Genomic DNA, 24098 nt, shown 5'->3' with positions numbered 1-24098 from the left:
GGCTTCTTATTCATAAACACTACCGAGTAAAGCGCCTCGCTATGATTCAAACAATAGAACTCAGCATTCTAAAGACCCAACACCAATTAGCTCGTGTTTTCCCTTCTCGCTCGCACATCTCGCATCAACGCTTTGGCCTCCTCCACTTCTATTCCATCCTGACACAACTCACCCGCCAGCTGGTCCGCCCGGTCGAGGTCACCATTGCGTGACGCATACTGCGCTAACCACAATCGTGCCTTGGATGTGGTCGCCGTAACGCCGGTACCGTTCCAAGTCTCGCTGACGATGGAGTCATCATTCTGATTGGCGAAGGACTCAGCTTTGGCGCGAGGCTTACGCTGGCGACGGTTCCTTTGTGGTCTATCTGAATCTTCATCACCCGAATGCTCGATTTCGGCATCGCTTGGGATGCCACTCTCCGAGTCAGATGAGGACTCGGCGTCAGAATTTTCGTTCACAGGAGCACCGGACTCTTGTTGCAGAGTGAGTTCCATATATGCAGCAGCCTCTTCCTCGTCGCCAAGTCGCTCATACAAGGTCGCGATTTGATGCAGGGTTTCCGGGTCGAGAATTTTGCGAAATCCGGAGCCAGGACTTGCGCCTGTGCCAGGTTGACCGGCATCATCTGGCTGCAATGACCCGGCTACCAACGCGCGCTTGAGAGCTTGGATACTCTGATCCACGCGCCCCATCTTTGCATAACAGGAGCCGACTGCTTGCCACATTTTGGGATCGTAGGGACGAAGAGCTGCTGCACGTTGGTAGTAGAACAACGCGTAGAAAGACATATCCAGAACTTCATAGGCTTGACCGAGACCATACCACGCGCGGTAGTCCTTGCGGTTGACGTCAACGGCGCGGCGGTAGGACTCGATGGCGGTGTGTGTATTTTTCATTTCGATATATTCGTGGCCCATGAGGGTCCATGCGGACAAGAAGTTGCGATCGAGAGTGAGGGCTCGGCGGAAGTACATAACTGCCTTCTCATGCTCTGATTTCAATGAATAGTAGTTGCCGACGACACAGCATGTTTCTGGACGGAACTTGTCGGTGGCGGTTGCGACCTGGGCAACAAAGGCAAGCTGAGGTCGATGGTCCATCACGTATAGAATGTTGGAATAGTGATCTAGACTGTCTAGGCGGTGGGGAGAGGTTGCCAAGATGTCTTCAAAGATGTGGGATGCTTCCTCAAAGTCTGGATGGTATTAGATTGAATCTTAATCACGTATAGCGGTATCATTTTGAGCATTACCTTTGGAATGGTACAACAGCAATGCATGTTGTGTTTTGAGGAATGCGCTCTCTGGGAACATTGATTGAAGTTCGGATAGGGAACGATATGTGTCTTCCGTGGCCTGGTACAGCTCCTGGCTGCAGTAGACATAGAATATTAAGCTCATGACGTTTTGCGGCAGAAGTTCCAAGATTTGTTTCAACTACCGCCACAATTAGTGACCATTGGATAAAAGTGATTGCGTGGACTCACATCTTCTGTGCTGCCCAAAAGGTCGTTCAATTCTTGCCAGGCACCCCAATGATATGGGTTTTGATGCACACAGCGAATGAGCCATTTCTTTGCCAGGTCTTCGTTCCGCCCTTTTAACAGCACAACAGCATAAAGATACTCGAGCCAACCTTGTCCTCGATCGTCTAGCCCTTGTGCGCTTCTTTCTGACAGCCATCCATCCAGACCTCTTGCGAGCCCCGACAGTTCTCGATTGACCGCCATACCGCCATCTGCTGGGCCTAGTACCATCTCCGTCTCCTCGTCTTTCCGCTTTTCCCCAGCCAGGTATTTGGAATAGAGAGCAAGGAAAAGCGATTTTTGACTGAGCTTTGGGTATGGATTTTGGTTTGGCTGGTCCTTTTTGGTCTTCGAGCTTTGAAACGGTGAAGCTTTATCCTTGCCCTTGGTTGAGGCCCTTGGAGGTTTAGGCTTAGAATTGGGTGAAGTTACAGATAAAGGAACCGGGGGTGTAGTCGGAGGGAGAAAAACAGCCGCGCAGCGGTCGTATTCACGAGTATCGAAGTAAGACTTGGCCAGCAGATATTTGTGTGCTTCTTGCGATTCGAGAGCGGCTTCTGCTGGGTCCCGGACTCGTAGATAGGGATTGATTGGTGGAGCGGGCGGATCCGTCGTATCCATGGGAGATTCGAGATCGGTATCATCGTGATCCAAAGGTCGTAAAGAATCAAGCATTTCGGCAGCCCTGGTTTAATGAAGTTGGTCAGTACCTCCGGTCTTCATAGAACGGAAGTAGATCGTAGTACCATTTTGACGATTGATAGAGACATCGCTCAGAACACTTGATTGCTGCATTTTCCAGCTGGTACATCAGCTCTCGAATGCCATCGTCTGTAGGCTCTTCCATGGCGGACGTTTTTTTATCGCAATGTAGCAGAAATACTCCAGGACCTTGTTTCCACAACGCGCTGACACTCAATGGTATCGGTACGAATCAAAAGATGTATTGGGAATACAGTCTCATGTTTTGTCTGAGTCAATCCAAGCTTATATCCACCGCGATTTAAAGTGAGAGCGGAAAACAAGTGTAAACAAAAGTCTTCGGCTTGTCGCGCGTCGTCAATACGAGCTGGAGAGGAGACTGCCTCGCGGAACTGGATGCAGGGTGAGAAGGAAGATGATGTCAAGTCTAGTGCCGATTTCCAGACGACTTGAGACGTGTTGTAGTCATTCATCGGCTCCAGAATGCAAGTAGTTCATGGGTTGCGGGAGAAACATATGCAAACAAACATAGCAAACAGTGGAGCAACGCCATATAGCGTCCACAACGAACTTGACCTTTTCACCGCTTTCTAAAAAACTACTAGGCCTGGATGTCTGGGTGATTTTTGTCTCTTAATTCTTCTATACCCTACACACTGTATACTAATTAGAATCGAATGAAATTCCAATCTTCTTTATTGTGTTATAAAGCGAGGATATTTGCAGCAATTCTCGGTGGGCTGTTGAGAGACTCATGGCGTAGAAGTGTATGTTTATATGGTCACTATAATGCCCCGTACGAAACAAACTCACCAAACAGTCCCCTCCGCGGGGAGATAGACTCCTTTTGGCCCTGAGAATGTTTTGTCCCCTTTGTATCTATTGACGTTTCACCTTATACTCATAATGATTCCCACTAAGCGCGCCGATTTCGAGGCCATTTTCCCCTCCTTGGTCCAGGACATTCTGGCCCATGCGAAGCGTTATAATCTTCCCGACAATGCTCTCGAGTGGCTCGAGAAGGTATGATCTACACCGTTGTTCTACTACCCTTACTGCTCAATCAAATTACTTACGTAGTTCTCCTCAACAAACAGGCTATCAACGCCAATGTTCCCGGTGGCAAGCTCAACCGCGGCCTCTCGGTTCCCGATACCGGTATCGCACTGCTCCAGCAGCCCCTGAGCGCTGAGCAATTCGAGCACCTCAGCATCTTGGGTTGGATGACCGAGCTCCTCCAGGCCTTCTTCCTGGTCAGCGATGACATGATGGACAGCTCTATCACCCGTCGTGGCCAGCCATGTTGGTACCGTAATGAGGGTGTCGGTCTGATTGCCATTAACGACGCCTTCATGTTGGAGTCCGGTATTTACCTCATCCTCAAGCAGCGCTTCCGATCCCACCCTGCCTACATCGACCTCGTTGAGCTCTTCCATGAGACCACATGGCAAACCGAGCTCGGTCAGCTGTGTGACCTCATCACCGCCCCTGAGGACAAGGTTGATCTCAACAACTTCTCCATGGAAAAGTACATGTTCATTGTCACCTACAAGACTGCCTACTACAGTTTCTACCTTCCCGTGGCTCTGGCTCTGATTTACCTGCAGCTGGCTACCGAGGAGACCCTCAAGCAAGCCCATGACATCCTAATTCCTCTTGGTCAATACTTCCAGATCCAAGATGACTACCTCGACAACTTCGGTGACCCATCCGTAATTGGAAAGATCGGTACCGATATCCAGGATAACAAGTGCTCGTGGCTCGTTAACCAGGCCATCCAACGCTGCACCCCCGAGCAGCGTGCTCTCCTTGATGCCTCTTACGGTCGCAAGGACGCCGCCGAGGAGGCCAAGGTCAAGGCTCTCTTCGAGGAGCTTGATTTGGAGAACGTCTACAAGCAGTACGAGGAGAAGGTTGTTACTGAGCTGCGCGAGAAGATCGCCGCCGTCGATGAGACCAAGGGCCTGAAGAAGGAGGTCTTTGAGGCTTTCCTTGGCAAGATCTACAAGCGCACCAAATAGAGAACTATCTATGAATTTCGGATACCCGTCGCTCGGTTGAAGAGACGATTTAATGTTTTATACCGCCATGCACAAAAAAGTCAATGTGTCGCGCCATGATTGGCTCTTCACTTTCTCGTATCTAATTTCAAATGAGATAGACCTTTTCATTGGAGATATTTGTTTGATTGCACTGAAAGCTAATAGCGCTAGGAATGAAGCAAAATGTCTATATTTACAGATGAGGGGCGTTCAGCGCCATCAAGCAGATCAACCCAGAAACCAATGCTGCACAAGGCAAAGTCAAGACCCAACCACCGAAGATAAAGGCGAGCTGCTTCCAGTTGACAGCACCCAGGTCATAGTTCATGAGTGCCACACCCATAGCAGCACCCGTCAAACACTGCGTCGTGGAAACAGGCAATCCAAGCCTGGAAGCCAAAAGCACTGTAATCGCAGCTCCAAGCTCAACACTAAATCCACGCGTCGGCGACATTTGTGTGATCTTGTTACCTAGCGCGCGAACAATATGATATCCATAAAACCAAAAGCCGAGACCCAGCAAGAGACCCGCAACAATCAGAAACCAGATTGGCGTCGGCGCCTCCGTCTCGACGACACCGGCATTGTAGGTGCTGTAGACGGCCGCCCACGGTCCAACGGCATTGGCAACATCGTTTGATCCATGTGCAATAGACATCATCATTGCGGATACAACTTGGCAGTATGTCCACAGATGCTCGACGCGGTCGTCATAACGGTGTGCGCGGGCGTGAATAGCTCGCAGCTCGGGTGAGTCGTGTGTGATCACATCGCGTGTCACACCCTGCAGTAGAATCCATTTGAGATAGCCCAACCACTTTTGAGGGTTGGCCCAGGACAGGTCTCGAACTGGATCGAGGAATCGCTCAACTGGTTCGACGTGCTTCTTGCGCGGCTTGATCTCTGGTGAAAACAATGCTGAGTCCATGTTCTTTTCTTCGTCGTCACCTATTTGGTCCGGTTTGGTCCGGGGGTGATCTCCGGCGTGGGCATGATCGAGTCCGCGTTTGCTGTGGGGTTCTGCTTCTCGGCGTCTTTTTGGCCGGCTCGCACTTCGCCGTAGGAATCTTCGTAATAGCTAATCACGACGTTGTCGCCCTTTCCAGGGAAGTAAAGTGGCGGATTTTCTCTCAGCAGGAGGGGACCAAGTGGGATATGATAGAACTTGATGCGGCCATCTTTATGGATCAGGCGACGCTTGAAGTATGGCATGAAGAAGACATAGGCGACGAGAAGGCAGCCAAAGAACACCCCGACGATGATACCTGCAGCCTTTCCAGCACCAAACTCTTCCAATGAGGGTGCTGTGGGAGCTTCGACGACAATGAAGAGGGCAAGTATAGCGCCTGTCATGGCAAGGTAGAGTGGAATTAAGCGCATGGCCCACTTGAAAGAATCAACCCGCTCAAGAACACTGTACTTGAGCGTACCGAAGATGATGGCCGAGAATCCAGCCGCCACGAGAGGAGCGATACCCCAAGATGCAGCGACCTGAGAAACACTTCCGTCTGCCCAACCCCAGGAAATAGAGGCTTGAGATGCAAAGCCAACGCCCACCAGGGCACCAACGATCGTCTGCGTTGTTGAGACGGGCCAGCCCATCTTAGTGGCAAACATCAACCAAGTGGCACTACCGATTTCCGCGCAACCCATGGCCAACATGAGGGCGCCGGGCTTGCCTTCGAAGCGGTCGATATTGATGATTCCATTCTTGATTGTGTCGGTAACTCGGGACCCCATGGCTACGGCGCCAATGAATTCCGTGAATATGGCCAGGACACCGGCCGTGGCCATGTTGAGTGTCCTGGCTGCTACGGAAGTGGCATATGCATTGGCAACATCGTTGGCTCCGTTACCGAAGGCACTAATTATGAAGGCGATGGTGGTAATAGCGAGGATCCAGTCATACTTTGCTGTTGCGGCGGGGATCATGTTGGCGAGGGGCGGAACTCGGCCACGCAACGATAGTAGAAAACGTTGAATTGAAAGGAGAATTTGTTCTGCAGTCTTTCAACAATTGAGGATCAATGCTGTCCTTATACGAACTACAGGTCGTGCCACGGCTGTTGCCAAGTGCGGCCTGTGATAAAACCCTATCATAATCTTGGCCTGGTCCAGATCCCGCTGCATGCCGAAATGAGTGTCAACCCATCATGAGGAAATCATCGAAGGCGTGCGCTTGACATGAAAGTGTCATTGGTCGAGGCCGAAACGATTTTCTCCAACAACCAAAGTAGAGCGGGAGTTGGCGCCAAGCCTGGAGAGCGGACGCCAAGAGCGGACAAATTTCGCTTTCCGGCGATGACGGAGTCGAAGTGGGTTACTCGGGCCAGTCACAATAGATATATTCGCACGTTCCTGGGTGACGAGATGCGATTGCATGTTTAATAGAGCTTGACGTGGTCGGTGCAAGTGCCGAGAAACTTGGACGCCTGGGCGGCTCGGCGGAGGATGCACTGCCTTCGCTTGGCTTCTTGCAGTCGGTGGCAAGTTTGAGACAACCTGCCTAGTGCAGATGCAAATGGAAGTATTAGCATCACTGTATGAGAGGTTTCTCGGCTCTGTATCAAGGTTGTCTCGCTGAGCAATAATAGTTTCCTCCCAAACGAACGAGGCTCCTTCGTATCTAAGAGAACCATCTGCTATTTTCAGATTTCTTGGTCAATTTATTAGATGATCTTTGTAACTCCACTTGAATTTCCTCCTCTTGGTTTCCTGGCTCTTGTGGTGCGCAATTATTTTTATCGAATGCCCATTGCCCAAAATTCTCACGAGGATGCTTAACCACCTCCACCCCCCGACCTACGGTTACGTAGCCCCAATTGGGAGCTGCCGGGTTTTGGTGCTTCAATGGAACGTTAAAACTTCAAGGCTTGATAGCATCGAAGGTTGAAAGAGCTAGACATTCTGAGGGCTGTTGCAATTGGCACGAGATATATCGCAAACAGCTGTCAAAATAAGAACGGAACTTCCCGACAGCATTAATTGATAGATACAGATCCCGCAATTACACACGAGGGGCTAAGCTGGTCAATATAGCTACTGTTGCAGTCAGCATCACAACATTCAGTCAAATTGGTTTTGACGAGTCTTCTTTTTCTTACTTTGTTCAAGTAGGGTCCTATTAGATCATCAAGACCAATATAAATAGTTTTTGGTTTTAAGATTCCTACTTTTTCGACAAATTATGTTCTTGCAATTTATTAATGTTACATTTATTTTAATTCATAGACGATAGAGCTGATATATCAGCCAAATTTGTCGATAAAAATGGATGTCATGGCTTCCAAGGTTGCTGATCGATGGTCGAAGTTAGAGCCTCCACAACCCATAAAACCGGCAAACAAAAGAATATTGGCCCTTGCGACTGCCAAACAGCTCTGAAAATCTTAAAATACCTTGATCCCGCTAATAACTATATATGCTTCGTTTTCTACTTTTGTTTTCCGTCATTGCCAACGCTGTTTTGCGCTAGTTCGAGGCAGCTGACGCGGACGACACGAATTGCATCACATATAATTGGGCTGATGAAGATATGTTCACGAACGTCATGAGTAGGCAACCGAAATTTTTTTTATACCAATATGATAATCATAACAAACCTATGAACTTCAAGGAAACGCCATACATGATTAAGAAACAAAATGCCGAACCGGCACTGAAGAAGCTGTCGTGGCCCGGATCCACACCGGAATGGAGATCAGCCAGGCCAACGAAGCAGATGAAATCCCTATCGAATTTCCAAAAATCAGATGAGCTCTGCAGACAAAAAACGATCTGTCGCCATCCTCCCGCAGAATGGTGTTTCGTCCTAAAACACCATAATTCAATATGCTGCCGCACGCGATACTCGCACTTTCATTCCTCATATCATGCACAACGGCAGATATACAACCTTACTACCAGTCTACCAGCTATGATATGAGCCGTTTTGGTGCCTGGCCATTGCAGGGATATATTTCGTCGAAGCTTTCAGGCCCGATCTTGAACTACTGGCAGCGCAGTCGGGCTTGCGAAGATGGGTCATATACGCTGATTGCGCCGCGCGGAGATTCGGTCAGACAGACTGGGCCGATGATCCTCGATCAGAATGGAGATCTTGTCTGGTTCAAGGAGTATAAAAAGACGTATAATCTGAATATCTACTCTTTCCGAGGCGAAGATTATATCACTTTTTGGGCTGGGAATGACGGGATTGGAGGGCATGGTGATGGGACATATTACATGGTGGGTAGATCTGCCTGTTTACGTTGGCCATATGGTTCTCGCTAACAGATCCAGCTCAACTCCGCGTATGAAGAGGTATACACAATCCGCGGCGTTAATGGTCTTCCTGCAGACATGCACGAGTTCCAGATCACGCGCGATGATACGGCCTTGTTCGCATTGTATGACACCCAACCTGCAGATCTGCGCATTGTTGACGGACCAGAGAATGGGTGGATCTATGATGGCGTTTTCCAAGAAGTCGACGTCGAGACGAACGAGCTTCTTTTTCAATGGCGTGCCTCGGATCATTTCAAATTCAACGAAGCCTACCGAGGACCGGAGGACAGAGGCGGCTCCGAAGATGTGCCCTGGGATTTCTTCCACATCAATAGCATTGACAAGGATTCCCGTGGCAATTTCCTTGTTTCGTCACGGTATATGAGCTGCCTCACTTATGTGGATGGGCGAACTGGTGATGTGATCTGGAGATTAGGTGGCAAACATAATTCCTTCAAGGATTTGTCCGATGGCACAGCGACCAATATGAAATGGCAGCATCATGGCAGGTTTCAAGAGGAGGATTTAGAGGTGGTTTCGGACTCGGACTCTTTCTCGAAGCGAGCCATCACCCTCTTCGACAATTCTTCTCGTGGGAAGGGAGCCACCGAACGCACCAGTCGTGGACTGTTCATCGATATCGACGAAAACAGCATGACTGCCCAAGTCAGACATGAATATTGGAACCCCATACCAATAAGTAGCCAGTCGCAAGGCTCAGTGCAGGTACTTGACAACGGAAACGTACTTGTCGGGTATGGATACAACGCAGCGTGGACGGAGTTTTCCATGGATGGCGAAGTGCTGTGCCAGGTTCATTTTGGACCAGCGGGGGGGTTTGGTGATGGAAACATCATTTCTTACCGTGCGTTTAAGCACCATTGGGTCGGGAGGCCAACGACATCCCCCGATGTCGCCTTTGCGGAAAGACATGTGGCTGTTAGTTGGAATGGAGCTACAGAGGTAGTTAACTGGGGACTGGAAGGGTCTGGTCATGGATCCAATGGGACAAGTAGTGGTGATACCAATCTACTTTCGGGCCTTGATGAATTCGTGTTGGTTTCTGCTGTACCAAAGTCCGGGTTTGAGACTGACATTCCGATACCGTCGGATATGCCGTATAAAAAGGTGCGAGTTGTTGCCCTTGACCGTGAAGGAGTAGTCATTGGTTCTACGAATGCCGTTGATTGGGACCCTGAGCAGTTTCGTAAGGAAATCTTGGTCGTTTCCGGCGAGGGAGAACTACCAGCATCTGAAAGCCACCTGGGTGACGTTTGGTTGTTTGTGCTCGGGTTTATGTCGGCGGCGCTCGTGGCGTTCGCTTTGTGGATGACGAGAAGTCATCCTCCGCTTTGCTCAGTCGAGAGAATGTTCAAAAAGAGACCTGGTAAAGAAGCAAGGCATGAGAATTGGCGACAATTCAGTTCTTCAGAAGAGCTTGACGAACTTGGCGAATTCAGTGATTTAGAAACCGGGGACCAGGCTGAGTTGCAGCTTCTAAGAGATGAAAACTAGTGACTAAGGGAAATGATGTGCAAGGTGATAGGGCATCAAAATGTACATTAATTCATTGATTTCACATTGAAGCTGTCAACACCGTTTATAATGCAATGCGAACATAGGAAAGGTGGATATCGCTGGAAAACAGTATTCAAAGGCACTTTTCGATCCAGGAAGACCCCTAAGAGGCGGCAGCCGGTCCTTCAATACTGTTCACAAGCGTTTGCGCAAATCCTTCGAACCGAGGATATGACCAGGTTTCACGGTATCGCTCGACAAGCGGTCTATCGTCAGGCTCGGCGGGAGCTTCTTGTGATTCAGTCTGTGGGGTCTCTCCCTCTTCCTCATCGTCGCTATCCCCAGGTTCCATCTTTCCTTCAACCAATTCACCGAACTTCACATCAATGGGCACACTGCCCATGAATGGAAGTGACAGCTCCTGTGCCATGACCTGTCCGCCACCACTGGAGAACAAGTTGCTTACCTCTCCGCAGCATGGGCAAGAATACCCGGACATATTCTCGATCACGCCAAGAACCGGAATATTAGTCTTGACGCAGAAATTCGCCTCCTTGCGCACATCTGATGTCGCAACAGCCTGTGGCGTAGTAACTAGCACCGCACCGGCCAGCCGAGGAACACCTGACTGTGCAGCTACCGCAGCATCTATAGTGGATAGAGTGAGAAGCTGCTCAGCCAGTGCGATGTGCTCGTCACTCGTTCCGGGTGGGGTGTCGATGAGCAAGTAGTCTGTAGAGCCCCAGAAAACATCTGAAAGGAATTGGCGGATCATGGCGGTCTTCTTGGGTCCACGCCAAATGACCGCGTCGCCGCGGTCGCGGAGTAAAAAGCCGAGGGACATGCAGCGCAGCGAACCGCGTTGGGTTTGTGAGGTGGATTCGGTTGCGGTTTCGGCGCTGTGAACTGGTACCGGCATCCATCCTCCTGGGGCTTGTGTTATTTTCGCATCTTCGAGTCCGACTAGGCGTGGCATTGAGGGTCCTGTCAGGTCGATGTCAAGGATCCCGACAGATTTGCCTTGCAGTGAGAGCGCGAGGGCGAGTTGGAGGGTGACGGAAGATTTGCCGACTCCTCCCTTACCGGAAAGGACCTATTATCCAAAACACATTTCGTCAGTCATTCCTTGAAGAGATGCGCGTGGTTGTTCTTGGCTTTGTCGTTATCGATAAGCGACGAGGGGTAGTGCTTTTTTCTCGGAGACTGCCCAGATAGCAAAGCTGGATTGAACGGTAACTTACCAGCACGACATTCTTAACTCCAGTTAGAGGCATTGTTGTATAAGCAATTCCTGAAGGGAAAAAGGATAAATGGTGAAAAGAGTTAACGCAGCGCAATGACGGATTTCAAGAGTGGAGAGCCGATACTCGGGCGCTTATCAATCGGCTTCGCACTGCATCCACTACTAAGTCTCCAGGGCTTTCTACATGGTTTTCCGTCGGTCCTTTTTCGGGTCTCTCATTGGATTTCATTACTATGAAATCGATGGTTTCATTTGTATTTGAGCTTGATCTCTGGTAAAGCAACTTTGATCTAAGTAGCAAGTATGGTGATACCGACCTCGTGAAGTAGAACTGACTGTGTAAGATATGTCTTCGAACGTTCACCCTTACAAATCCGTTGCCCTGGTATTCGCTTTTAAAACCACACCGATGAGAAGGAGACAAATCGAGCTGAAGTGGAAGATCTATGATCCATTTCACAGCCATTTTTGAACGACTACACCTCCGCGCTTGAAATCAGCCATCTCGCCAAGAACGGCATCCTTATCTTTAAGCTCTGTGCTGGGGAAAGTCGTCATCAACACCCACGCACGGGTCGCAGCTTCAGAAGATGCAGCAGAAACGAAAGAGTAAACATCGCCAATTGTAGCCGAAGTGTTGAATCGAGATGTCAATCGCGTACCGTCGCCGAGACGGATTTGTAGAGTAAGCGTGGGTTTTGACTCGTCCACGCTGGGCTTGGCCGGCTCTTGGGTGGAAGATGCCGCCGCTGAGGAGGAAGGTGTAGGCGTCTCACTTCTCACGCTGGGGGTTGGGCTACCCAGACGCTGTCCAGATCCCGCAAACGGCTTGTATTTGGGCTTGGGTTTGGTGTACTTCTCCTCGTGCTGTTTGAGCTCCACATCAACCTCCTGTCCAGGCTGCACATTCATGATGGAAAGCGGCGCACGGCCTTGGCGGATACCGTCTAGGATCTCTGCGTTTCGGGGATCATCCGACCGGAACAGTTCACCATCATCGACCGAAAACCCATCAGCCCAGAAATGAAGAGTCCGCTGTACACGCTGGGCACGCTGCTGGATAGGCTCAGATGGGTTTTCGATCACCCGGCTTGGAGCCTCGTCGCCTCCAAGGGTACGGGCAGTGCCGGTGAAATGTGATGCTCTGGGTTCGGGATCGTCAGAAGGAGGAGGTTGGGCCCTATATAATTCAATATAATTGTTAGAGAAATGTGCGATCCCAAATGACAAATGAGGTCCATGGCACTTACCTGCGGGCCTTTTCGAGGATCTTCTTCTTCAACTCATCCGGGTTCTGGACTGCCAGTCCTGACTTCTCACCACCCGTGAAGAGGTCATGGTTCTCGCCATCATCGCTATCGGAGGAGTTTCCTCCGCCATCTCCCCCTGAGCAATGTCCCCCAGTGTCGCAAACTTCTTTTTCGATGCGGCTCCTCGGGCGGATGACGAAGACTCGGGCGCGACAGAAGACGAAGCGGGTGCGGCGCTTCCTCCTAGAGTTCTTCCTCCAGCTGAAGGTCCAGCAGAGCTGTCTGTACCGCCGGTATTCGCATCCTGCAAAGCCTCATCTTGCTCCGCAAAGAACTCCGTGACAGCAGCTTCGATGTCCCATCCATTAGCAGAAAGGTATTCTTGTGCCTAAACCAAGATGGCAAGTTAGCGACTGCATTAATGCAGAGGATTCTGACACCCATCTCACCTCTGAAGGTTGGGTTCCAGTCATAGCACAGAATTGAGATACGATTTCATCGTGCTCCGCGGGGTTGCCCTCCATGGTTGACTTTGAGTTATAGTTTAGGTGGTTAAACTGGAGAAGAGCAAGAAAAACAAAGATGTCCGCAAAGCTCAGCTCAGCTCAAGTTATTTTGCAATCTAAAATATTAAATGACACCAATATGAGTATCAATAGAGCTGAGGTTGAACGACAACCTAAACACTGCAAAATGTCCGGTACGTCACCGTCCATTGGTCAGCCGGCGCTAGGATCTTCCGTCCCGCTCTTCACGCCTGAGGCTGAAAATCGACAAACATATATGAAGGTAACTATGCTCCTTCTTGTTTTCTAACCAGAGAGGGACATTTGTTTAGTTGTCTCTTTAAAACAAACACTCTACCGCACCAGGACAAAGTGAGGAATTTAGTTAAGTATCTTTCGTAAGTAAGTTTTGTATAAAAGATACCTGAAAGACAAAAATAGCCGTATGATTTAGTGGGGTTTGATCATACGTAGTAAGACGACTCCACATTGGTACGAACCATCTAGTATCAGCTGTGGTTGATGCAGTTGATACATGTCGTACCTCGGACAGGGAAACTCGTATTCAACCAATATACGGATATCGGGCCCTTACATAGAAGTAGATATAGTTTACCAAATATGCTATGTACGTTAATGTAAGGGCTGGTTATAGCTTGGTACCTCAGACAATTCAATCCCCTTGAATACGTAGAGGATCAAGGGCCGCAACATTTCCCGACGGAGGATCGAACATTTCACATTCTTTTCAAGCCACTATAAATAGGGCAAACTTAGATCATATATTCCTCCTTCCCCTTGCGGAAACTATGACCCCAAAAATAAACATACCATAGCGTTGGACTGCATAAGACCCATATGAAAGCAATCATCGTCCCTGTCCATCCAATCCCAATCAGATTGATCAACGGAATAGCTCCCGCCACTGCACCAGCGCCAAACATACATCGAAACATATTGTTTGCTGCAGAAGCAGTAGCCGGTCGACGGACATGGCAATCAACGACAAGGGTAATCAGAGTACTAGTTGCTCCGGAGATCAAATGCGACACAAGGAAGAGCATGATAAGTGGGCCGGCAAGGTTGACTTGATAGTTCATTAGCCATCCGTAGCCGATAATCGCCACCGAAACACAGTATATCACTGGAAAGGTGATTTGCAGGCGTGCTTTCTCTACCGGCACAAGTGTTAGGTCCACCTGGCGATTTTTGATGACTTCGATGCCTTGCTTTCTCGCGTGGCGCCGAAAGTTCCAGTCAATGAGTCTTCCGATTGTCCAACGGGATGTGAGACTCCCTGCCCCGTAAGAAATGTAGCATAATCCGACTTGTAGAGCATTGAAGCGGTATTTATGCTCAAGCTGGGACGGAAGAGTGCTCAACACAGATGTATATCCACAGAACAACAGTGTCGTGAAGGCGATAATGGCAGCGGTTTCTTTCTCCATAGCCACTCTGATGCTGTCCAGTGGGGTTGGTCGTTTAGGTGGAGGTGATTTCTCCTCATTCTGAATCTGTGAACGCATAGATTCATGATCCTCGGCCTTGCGATGAAGATATTGGACTAGCGGCACATTCCACCATGGAGGTGAAACAGAGCCATTTCCTACCATCACGCGGCAGGTCTCCGGCAGAAATACAAGTACAAGGGTAGTCATAATGCCGGCAAAAATGGCAAGAAACCAGAAAGTGCTCCGCCAGCTGAGAAATTGCGTCAGAATACCACCCACGATAGGACCAATGGCGGGTCCCAGTGTCACACCTAGTGATGAATAGACCATGTACCGTCCACGCTCCGCCCGAGGTATCAGATCCGCCGTAACAGAGCTGCAGACTATCGATGCCGTACTGCTACCAAAACTTTGTAGACAGCGTAGAGCCATCAAGGCGGGGTAGCTCGTCTGTTGGGCTAGACCAATGTTCACTCCCATATAGATTAAGAGAGAGGCCATCACTATTGGTCGACGACCATATACATCTGACAAACCACCGATCAAAAATGGCCCTATTCCTTGGACAATCTGTGAGCTCAATGGTTAGATAAATGACACTGAGGTCGGGCCAAGTTGGTGTATTTGTGACAGCCTACCATGAAAACCGTGATAGTCAAGTTGATTCTGGAAGGAGGCACGTGCAGGTCGCGCGCCAACTGGTTTATGGCGGGATAATACATATTGGCTGACACAGGGGACAGAAATGTCACCAATGAGGCGATTGTGATAGTCCATCTTTTTCGCCTTTCAGAGAGAATGGTATACAGCGGGGAGGGCTCGCTCTTCACCATGATGTACAGATTGAGCAGAGGAAGATGTAGCCTGCTGGTTGTAACAAGCTCCCAAGGGAGGATACACCAATTGATCAGCTTCCTGGGATGGTGTTCCATGAGCAAAATTTATACACCATAGAGACTATTGCCTTGATCGACACCACCCCTACCTAGCTCGAACGTCGATCCATTTCCGACTCCACTATATTAATGAATAAAGTGTGGAGCGATCCAGCAGGGACAAAGCTAGTAACTACTGATTATGTTATGTCATTTTCTGACTCAAGTGAGTTTCTAAAACCAAGAAAAGACAACATTCCGACCGACTGTTTAAGATATTTTTATGCAATATTGGTATCCAAAACTTCCATGGCGCTTCCCACTAGATGGAGACTTCCAGTGATTAACACTATCGAGTTGATGTGTTCTTCATCTTGACAAATGGTTTGCCCATGGTCATTCGCTGCGTGACGAACAGCCTCTTCTACCGTTCGCACCACGGTCACTGCGGAATCTCCCCCGCTGATCTCAGTCCAACACGCTGCTAATTGATGCTGCAACTTAAGATCATCCACCGAGCTTCCGGAATAGGTCATAGAGACTCTTTCAATATCGGGAACTTCATTTCGTTCCCATAAGAGATTCGAGCAGAATATCACCTGGTGGAACATTGGCTCTGCGCCGTTGAGCCATGGAGATGCCGCTAGTTCCATGGTCTTTCGAAGATGTCGAAGAAGCGCGGCAGCATCCTTGGTTTGTTGATTAAAGATTAGGACACGCCGGGCCTGTTGCTGCGCTCCCATATTCGTGGCCACCCAAGGCCCCAGAACCTCAATACTTTCCATGGTATGAGCTCCATCGAGCAGCCAACGGGCGCCGTTACAGTAGCGCGTCTCACATCGTCCCGGCCATTGTGCATTTTCCAGGCCCCGGCGGAACTTTTCGAGCAACGGAGACTGCATCAATGTCTTCGTGTCTGGAATGTCTTTGTAGCCCATGCGAGAAAGGTGTTGAGCGGCGACGGCGAGCGCCAGACTAGCATTGGTCCGCTGGAAGCATCCGGCAAGGCCAAGTTCAATGTGCTTAAGATCCGGATGGACTGTGACGACCTGTAGGTCGACACCCTCCTTCCGTGCTAGATCCTCCAGGACGGCCATGGCTCCGGGTTCTTGCGCCGTGGTGAACACAGGTGTCCCTTTTTTCATAATGCCTCCCTTGGCCCATGCAATCTCCTCAATGGTAGGGCCCAAAATGTCAGTATGTTCAAGTCCTAAACTACTGATGGCGCAGACACTGGGATGGCGGAGAATATTGGTCGAGTCATAGCGTCCACCGATGCAGACCTCTATCACCGCTGTGTCGACTTTCTCCTGGAGGAAGGTATGGAGGCCCATCAGTGTGAGGAATTTCGCAAAGGGTGGACTCTGGGATACTGGTCGATCATCCATGCCTAATCGAACCCATAGATCCGACAGGTAGTGGGCAAATATTCTTTCGTCAAGGGGGGTATCCGTGAAGTCTGTGGCCTGTGAACCGCGGATTCGAATTCGTTCCCGCACGCTGCGAAGGTGTGGCGAAGTATAGAGACCAATCTTGCTCATGAGACCAGACTCCTGGTCTCCAGAAACACGCTCATCGGTTAAATACTCTGATAATATCGAGAAAACGAAAGCCGCGGTAGAACCTTTGCCTTTGGACCCAGCAATGTGGATCGCATTCAACACGTCGAAGTCGGCAGACTAATTAGATTGTCCATGTATCAATTTCCAGCTCCCACCAGGCAGGCACGGAACGGAAGAAGCTCACCTTGTATCCAATTTCCGCGCTCCATTGTACCATTTGCCCCAGGAGCAAATTCCGATCTTTAATTCTAATGGTCTGTTGCCTCGACTCAAAATTGGTGCGTAGACGATTCAGCCGATGAAGGGCATTCTAGTTGTCTTGTCAGCCTTGATGCTGGGTCCGAGTGATTTAAATTCCAACCTGATAAAGCTGACTGGATGATTGCGACTCTTCCGGATGGACAGGAGGAGCGCATTGTGCCATGGGTGATGGCGAGTTCATTTTTTTGAGAGCGCGATCTATCAAAGATCTCGGTCCAAGGTATTAGGTTCATGGGTGAATTCTATCAAAGGGTCGCATGTTTCGTCTATATATGCTGGTTGTGTAAATACCGTATTTACCAGGACTTTGTCCCCCGATGGTCCATTGTAGGGAGCCCATTGGCCAAAAAAATGGATATAACGAAGTGTAACAACCTTGGAAGGACTAATCCATTAAATAGTTGACTACATATGTAAACATGTGACTATATGCAACTATTTATGATCGGCGCTGCAAGCCAAAAAATGGAAGTTGCGTCACCGCCCTTTGGGGAGCGATCGATTTTCAAATCGATCTGGTGCAATCTCCTTTTGGGGGTATCTCACTCTTAGGCTCCAATCAAGGAGCTCACCAGGAGCTGCATCCCCTTCAATGTAGAATACACGCAAAAAAAAATAGCGTGGTCGATCTGACAAGCCACTCAACAGTCTCGTTTATTTGGGTTTCACCCTGTCAGCCGAAACATGTTCCAGGCTTTATCTCATGCGAGAAATTAATAACTAACTATAATCGACAAGTCGTAATTTCCTATGGAGATTATACGTCATTTTATTGTTTCAAACGTATCTGGCTTCCAAGGTTTTATAAGCTCATGGATCTATCACGGAATCCAAACTATAAAGGCCGGATATATCCAGGGCTCTCGCTTCGTGTGTATCAAACACGTTTCCCTGCCCATTCACGATACCTTTCATCAGAATGCAATCTTCAAAGCAATCATCATTGGTCACTTCAAGGTGGAATGTCCTGATTCCTTTCTGCTCCTTGCCATATTTTGTCTTTGGTGCTCCTCATGAAAGTGTCAGCACCAACAAGGTGCTTATTGACACGCTTCGACCGGAAGACCGTTCTTTATCTCTAGCAGAATACCGCAATCTTTCTATCCGTGTCGCAGTAGGGTTGCAGCGGCTGGGGGTCCAACCCAAGGATCGAGTCTTATGCCTCTCAGGCAACTCAATAACATATGCGGCGCTTCTGATGGGCACCATCATGGCGGGATGTATTTTTGTACCTGGTCAACCTGGCTATGGCCAACGAGAGTTGGAAAGATTACTCACGGTTGCAAAGCCTTCTGTAATTCTGACACAACGGGCGCAAACAGATGCTCTGTTGCGCGCTGCGGGAACAACCTCATGCCCAGCTCTAGAGCGACTATCCATATTTATCTTTGACGATGATATTATCGACGGCACAGGCAAGCCTTACCTTGATGTTCTTCACTGGCAGCAGATGGTGAGCTCCCCAGTCGAGATCGACTGGAAGTATCCCGAAATCAGATCCGCGTATGATTACAACAGCACCATTGTCATAATGTTCACATCAGGTACAACCGGTGATCCCAAGGGGGTCGAAATTTCTCACTGCAACTATATCTCGGCTGCCGTGAGTTATATGCAACGAGTATCTCTCCATCCAGACTGGAAACAGTCCACGCAAGACACAGCAAAGAATAAAACCCCGATCCGTGCATTAGGCGCACTCGGGATGCACCATATCCTTGGTCAGCGATCTTATAGCGTCATCTTTCCCAAGCTTGGAATTCCGCTTTATCTGTTAGGTCAGCCAAATCCGCAAGATATAATGGATGCTGTGGAGAAATTTGAGATTTCCGATGCAATTGTCAGAAGCTCCATGCTTACCGAGATTGCGAAAAACCCTACTATCACTCGTGGAAAAGATTTGAGATCCCTGAGGAGGGTGGAGGCGTGTGCAGCACCGATGGATCAGTCAACAAAAATCGCCCTGGAAAATTTGGGGATTGGGCGGATTACCCGAGTATGGGGATTGACCGAGTACGAAAATCTTACTGAGGCAAGAAACCGACTTTTTGAATGCTGATAACAACTCCATTTTCTAGACTCGGGTTGATTACTGGTCATTATATGGGCATCCCCTCGATTTCCGAATCTGTAGGAGAACTGCATGCCAACTTCGAGGGCAAGGTGACCGACCCCAACGAGCCTACTCGGATTGTCGACCGCAATACCATTGGCGATATTTGGATCCGTGCACCTAGCCGTAGCATCGGGTATTATAAAAATCCAGGTGCCACCAGAGAGGTATCTGGAGCCGGTGGGTGGTTTCCCACTGGAGATGTAGGATATGTTGATGAGGAAGGAAAATGGTTCATCGTGGATCGTAAGAAGGTAGTGTATTTCCGAGCCGGACGGATACGTGAACACGGTTGATTATTTAGATAGGACCTGATCAAAGTGAACGGCAACCATGTGGCACCGACCGAGCTTGAAGCCGCTTTGCTTCGCCATCCGGACATCGTTGATGTTGGAATCATTGGCGTTGCTGTGTAAGACAGTCGTGATTACCTGGCCCTCTAGAGGCCCTTTTATTAACACGCAGACACAGGAACCAAGATGAAGGGCCACGGGCTTATATTCAGACTACCCCTAATTCAGTTCTATCCGCCGCAGAAGTTCACCACTTCATGGCCGACAAAGTTGCTCCATATAAGTATCTTTCTGGGGGTATCTCATTCATTCCAAGCATCCCACGAAACCAAGTAAGTGATAAAACATCGTTATCTCTGGATTCGACACTCGAACTAATACTCTGCAGAATGGAAAGATCCTACGTGCAGAGCTTCGAGAATTGGCTAAAATGGATCTTGGTGGCTCAGGGGGTCACTACCACGGAATATGCGCAGCTTATCCTCCTGCGCTACATACACCTCCGCCCACTTCGATTCTCTCATGATCAAACTTGTGCATATACCAATGCCCATTTCTGTCCTAACTTGACAAAACCCACAAGTTGGAATTGATTAAAGATCAGTAGGCCAATCTCGAAAAAAATGGTAGACAACATAGGGCTAATGCACAGGGCTTTCCTAGACTATCCATGAATCTGGCGGTCTCACGGTAACTTCTGAGTTATTCAGGTTGGCAAATGGGGAGTTGGTGGAGATATTATACCTTTAAGCTTTGTATGTGGATTTAGTGTGGGTCCATCCGCATCCATGGGTGGATATCAGCCGAGTAGGTAGGACCCACTCCGGCAGGCGTGTAGATTCGCTATGATTTGAGGGGCCGTTGATAGGGGTTTGTTATGTACACGTAGCTCAACCTCTGTGGATGGACAGGACGGAAGAGGTAATTGATCTCATGTGCGTGACACAGTGACAAATCTGCGCAGCCCGAAATTCTTCGCGTAATTCTCCAGCGACCCAGAGTGGATTTGGTAAAGGGGTCGTGGGTGGATACTAGGCGGATTATGGGCAAGCAGGCACATAATAATGCAAAATTTGAGTATATTTTGGTGACTGCGTATATGAGAGTTTGGGAATGGGAGAGTTAATACCTCATGCATTCACTCACCGTACATAACATGCTTGTCATATCTCCGCATTTCTTTTCTCCCGCACTTCTTTGATCTTTGCTCACCACCAAAATGTCTCGATCGGGTGATTTCGATCGTCTCTCCGGTGCTGAAGTCATGCTCAACCAACCTTACCCCTCACGCAGTGCGACGTTTGTGCTTGATGATAAATTGTCCGAGCAATACCAAACTACGACACAAGAAGCATTCGATGAAGGCCTCGGCCCTCCGTTCGCAGCACTGAAGTTCTCATGCCATAACCTCCTCGATCCCATCTAAAAGTGATTTATACGGCTCTACCATTAAATTCCGATTGATGGCACAATTTAAATACCCTCAAGTCCGAGCTCAGCAAGCTCTTACTCAGCGGACCCACACGGATGTTAAGGCGCTTACAAGTCTCGATCGCGCAAATTGAACCGTAGTTCCAACGATAATTAGCTATGGTAACGGGCTACAAAGTGCAGGACACTACGTCCCTAGGGGTATATCAATTAACTTGCGTGGACGCGGGTGGCCGGTGAACTTATTGACTGCATTTCCTATTGGAAGCGTGATCTCGCATACCGCCAGGAGGTTCGTGCAGCTTTCCGCGCCGCTTGTGAGGAAGATAATATCCCATTTGTGTACCTTGAGAGCTACCTGCACCAACATGAAGAAGAAAACTAAAAATGTGTTTATGGCAACTTGTACTTACCCCCTAAGAAAGCTAATTTATGATGAGGCAACTAGGACTATGTAGATGGCTAAAAAAATCTACAAACACCGACGATGATGATGAGCTGATGCCTTTCGGGAACATTTCTGGACTTCGTGCTCCGGAAGTCCGGGACCCCAGACCATTCTCGGATGTGACATATGTGATTTGAGAATTGGCAAAGCCATCTGATATAAGGACTGGATGTATGATAGCTCTGACTGGTAATGGTGACAAACGTGGACGTATATCCCTTCTGAGATAATGACAAAGCCCAAATGAAGTTGAGCCTCTGGCATCGTTTCTTCCAGAAAGTTTCGCCAGGTTTGGCCGGGCCAAAGGTCTTCCAGGCTCCAAGACCAACGTATTTGCTGCTCATATCGACATGGCCGCCATAATCCAAGATAGGGCTGCAATTGTCCCCAAGCTCTCCCATCAGATCTCCTGAGAGTGCCTCTTGAAGGGATGTCTCTTGAATATATATGAAACATAAAGATAATAGGATCTTTTGATGGTCTATGGCTGTCATTTTTTCGCCAACCATAGCAAATAGTGATGGACTATCCCAACCGCCTTTCAATATTTATCGTCTCATTTTCGCAACGTTCATGGCAAAGCGCTGGGTCCCTCTTCAGTTAATCCGTACTGGTTCATCTATTCGAATTCGCCTCGCTTTATGCGGTGCGATGTCTTCTTGTTGGTGTGGTCGTTTTCTATCGTGATTAATGACGCCCTTGCTATCTGCTGGTAGATTCGAGGGACTGTGAGACGAGAAATCGAAATTTGTGGGAACCACAAGCTCGGTAATGAGACGGCTAGAGAAGGTATTGTATGGCTTGTATAGGAGCCTTTTTCGACGAATTGTAGGCCATTCCATACCGCGCGTTGCGTTATTGGGGCCCCTAAGTTTGTTCAAAAGCTCGGTGGTGATTTCAGCCTCGTAACAAAATAAGTATTCTCGTTCCAACGCGTTGTCCACAAGAAGACGCGACTTCGAGTAAATTAGCCGATCCCGGTTCAACAGGTAGAATTTTGAAAAGGCCTAAAACATACGGTGTAGGTAGTAGGTTTCGACGGATTGAACTTGCGCTCTTGTCGCTGCGCAAGGGCCAATAAGTGACACATAAAATATGGGTCTTGAGACCAGTGTCGGGGGGTTATCTGAACTCTTTCCTCGCGATAGAGCCTCGTTTTAATCTCGTTGTAGACTCTACTTTTCCCTAAGCGATACCGTAACTGCTCCTTGCGACCTGCAATTATGCTTGAGTAGTTCAAATAGCCAACCGACGGAGGAGAGTCATTAGCTATGTGATCTGACTTTGCATGAGGGTGAAAAATAATAAAATCTGAGTCGTGGAAATGCAATTGCTTATGAGGCAGTGAAGGCGTAATATTAGCCGGCTGGTGAACAGCCCGACCATGAAGATAGAATGAAGGTCCCACACTGCTTAGTGGGGCTGTCAGTCAATTAATTCTCTTTGGGATCTGTTCTGTCAGACTTGGGCTCTTACCTCGCTTTGAGGAAATAGGGCTCATCGCCTACCAAGATATTGATAAGAATCTCAAGCCTTTTTTTTGCCACCAAACATGTAGCCAACTCTTCGGCAATGCTTTTCGGCTTCGAGCGAGTTTTCCGACCATGATTGACGTTTTCGTCGGTTTCGGTCGATTCTGTGCAGACCGGAGTAGTTTCGACATCTTCGAACCGACACTTCATCTGCTCAAGATGGTGTGAGGTCCATTTAAGAGGGCTTTCCAAGAAAGAAGTGTCATTGTCAACAGTATTACGAAGTGATGTCAGCCTAAGATTGGCGGCCATGTTTGAAAATGGATTTTGAGATTGACGACCTCGCCGTATTTGGTTGGGTCCTGATCCGCGAGAATTCTCCAGTTTGCAATGAGCGCCATGATTATGTCAGCATCTAGCCATTCCAAGGTTCCTGTAACAAGGCGAATCTATAAGCTACAGGCCTAAAGCCCCTTGAAGCCCTAGGTTTATAGGTCTCCCTAATCCTTAAAATCCGGGTCTTGTCTGTCTTGTCGTTTTGCGGATATGTTTAAAAATCAAGTATCCGAGTCCACGTTACCTAGGTAGAAATATTGATGTAGTGCTCACAAGGGTAGACCTCGTTAAAAACATTTAGAGGGCCGACATCTCCGGCCCTCCGCCCGACCCTCGCGGGCGGAGGGCGGATGCTTGCCTGCCCTCGCCCGGCCCTCTGCCCTCTGAGGGCCGCTCGAGGGCCGCCCTCATCCGCCCTCATTTGCATAAAAAATGTTGACCTTTCCTAATTTAGATGCATTATACTGCTGATTCATCACCTTAAATTACTGTTATCTAACAGTGTTTTGCGTTACAAGTTAACTTTTCCCTTCATTTGTATATGAACATTGAGAAACTTTAAGAAAATCAGTTGTTTTATAAGTAATGAAAGTAGGGAATAATCATATTCAGGCTTTAAGTCAGTTGATGTCCTACAGTTATTGGTAAGTCGGGTGGTTCGGGATTGTTGAAACATAGGATGTCTAATGGCAGAAGAAGAATTTAGCATGTAAACAGTCTATTCCAGAGAGGTGTTTAAGCCTGATCTCTCTCTCATTGAGAGAGAGATCCTATATACAGGATAGGAAATCTCTTCATGAT

At 48.6% G+C, this 24098-nt stretch overlaps 12 protein-coding genes across 12 annotated transcripts; 4 read left to right on the top strand and 8 right to left on the bottom strand.

Annotated features, from left to right (window-relative positions):
* Window positions 1–86: 86 nt before the first annotated feature.
* Window positions 87–2375, bottom strand: N7529_010831 (anaphase promoting complex subunit CDC23; the record flags this gene model as incomplete). Its single annotated transcript, XM_057246358.1, has 4 exons — window positions 87–1198; window positions 1256–1439; window positions 1490–2213; window positions 2275–2375. The coding sequence occupies 4 exons, from the start codon at window positions 2373–2375 to the stop codon at window positions 87–89; spliced, it is 2121 nt and encodes a 706-aa protein (XP_057091707.1).
* A 761-nt stretch (window positions 2376–3136) lies between these two features.
* On the top strand, window positions 3137–4251 carry erg20 (bifunctional (2E,6E)-farnesyl diphosphate synthase/dimethylallyltranstransferase; the record flags this gene model as incomplete). Its single annotated transcript, XM_057246357.1, has 2 exons — window positions 3137–3253; window positions 3328–4251. 2 exons carry the CDS (start codon window positions 3137–3139, stop codon window positions 4249–4251), a joined length of 1041 nt encoding a protein of 346 aa, XP_057091706.1.
* Window positions 4252–4465: 214 nt separating this feature from the next.
* Window positions 4466–6204, bottom strand: N7529_010829 (inorganic phosphate transporter; the record flags this gene model as incomplete). The annotated part of the gene is made up of 2 exons (XM_057246356.1): window positions 4466–5203; window positions 5326–6204. The coding sequence occupies 2 exons, from the start codon at window positions 6202–6204 to the stop codon at window positions 4466–4468; spliced, it is 1617 nt and encodes a 538-aa protein (XP_057091705.1).
* Window positions 6205–6465: 261 nt separating this feature from the next.
* Window positions 6466–6654, bottom strand: N7529_010828 (uncharacterized protein; the record flags this gene model as incomplete). The annotated part of the gene is made up of 1 exon (XM_057246355.1): window positions 6466–6654. The coding sequence occupies one exon, from the start codon at window positions 6652–6654 to the stop codon at window positions 6466–6468; it is 189 nt and encodes a 62-aa protein (XP_057091704.1).
* A 1449-nt stretch (window positions 6655–8103) lies between these two features.
* Window positions 8104–10053, top strand: N7529_010827 (arylsulfotransferase family protein; the record flags this gene model as incomplete). Its single annotated transcript, XM_057246354.1, has 2 exons — window positions 8104–8499; window positions 8554–10053. 2 exons carry the CDS (start codon window positions 8104–8106, stop codon window positions 10051–10053), a joined length of 1896 nt encoding a protein of 631 aa, XP_057091703.1.
* A 166-nt stretch (window positions 10054–10219) lies between these two features.
* Window positions 10220–11330, bottom strand: N7529_010826 (Mrp/NBP35 family ATP-binding protein; the record flags this gene model as incomplete). The annotated part of the gene is made up of 2 exons (XM_057246353.1): window positions 10220–11149; window positions 11298–11330. The coding sequence occupies 2 exons, from the start codon at window positions 11328–11330 to the stop codon at window positions 10220–10222; spliced, it is 963 nt and encodes a 320-aa protein (XP_057091702.1).
* Window positions 11331–11755: 425 nt separating this feature from the next.
* On the bottom strand, window positions 11756–13073 carry N7529_010825 (protein phosphatase regulator SHP1; the record flags this gene model as incomplete). The annotated part of the gene is made up of 4 exons (XM_057246352.1): window positions 11756–12479; window positions 12550–12685; window positions 12838–12937; window positions 12999–13073. The coding sequence occupies 4 exons, from the start codon at window positions 13071–13073 to the stop codon at window positions 11756–11758; spliced, it is 1035 nt and encodes a 344-aa protein (XP_057091701.1).
* Window positions 13074–13828: 755 nt separating this feature from the next.
* Window positions 13829–15339, bottom strand: N7529_010824 (MFS transporter; the record flags this gene model as incomplete). The annotated part of the gene is made up of 2 exons (XM_057246351.1): window positions 13829–15076; window positions 15145–15339. 2 exons carry the CDS (start codon window positions 15337–15339, stop codon window positions 13829–13831), a joined length of 1443 nt encoding a protein of 480 aa, XP_057091700.1.
* A 323-nt stretch (window positions 15340–15662) lies between these two features.
* Window positions 15663–17160, bottom strand: N7529_010823 (bifunctional folylpolyglutamate synthase/dihydrofolate synthase; the record flags this gene model as incomplete). Its single annotated transcript, XM_057246350.1, has 2 exons — window positions 15663–17060; window positions 17128–17160. The coding sequence occupies 2 exons, from the start codon at window positions 17158–17160 to the stop codon at window positions 15663–15665; spliced, it is 1431 nt and encodes a 476-aa protein (XP_057091699.1).
* Window positions 17161–18123: 963 nt separating this feature from the next.
* N7529_010822 (uncharacterized protein) lies at window positions 18124–20136 on the top strand (the record flags this gene model as incomplete). The annotated part of the gene is made up of 5 exons (XM_057246349.1): window positions 18124–19217; window positions 19283–19571; window positions 19626–19729; window positions 19789–19942; window positions 19999–20136. The coding sequence occupies 5 exons, from the start codon at window positions 18124–18126 to the stop codon at window positions 20134–20136; spliced, it is 1779 nt and encodes a 592-aa protein (XP_057091698.1).
* A 693-nt stretch (window positions 20137–20829) lies between these two features.
* Window positions 20830–21036, top strand: N7529_010821 (uncharacterized protein; the record flags this gene model as incomplete). The annotated part of the gene is made up of 1 exon (XM_057246348.1): window positions 20830–21036. One exon carries the CDS (start codon window positions 20830–20832, stop codon window positions 21034–21036), a length of 207 nt encoding a protein of 68 aa, XP_057091697.1.
* Window positions 21037–22085: 1049 nt separating this feature from the next.
* On the bottom strand, window positions 22086–23273 carry N7529_010820 (uncharacterized protein; the record flags this gene model as incomplete). Its single annotated transcript, XM_057246347.1, has 3 exons — window positions 22086–22445; window positions 22508–22715; window positions 22966–23273. 3 exons carry the CDS (start codon window positions 23271–23273, stop codon window positions 22086–22088), a joined length of 876 nt encoding a protein of 291 aa, XP_057091696.1.
* Window positions 23274–24098: the final 825 nt, after the last annotated feature.

Source organism: Penicillium soppii (assembly GCF_028829465.1).
Source record: "Penicillium soppii strain IBT 18220 chromosome Unknown utg000010l, whole genome shotgun sequence".
Classification (NCBI taxonomy): Eukaryota; Fungi; Ascomycota; class Eurotiomycetes; order Eurotiales; family Aspergillaceae; genus Penicillium; species Penicillium soppii.
This window is presented reverse-complemented; position numbering and strand designations above follow the sequence as displayed.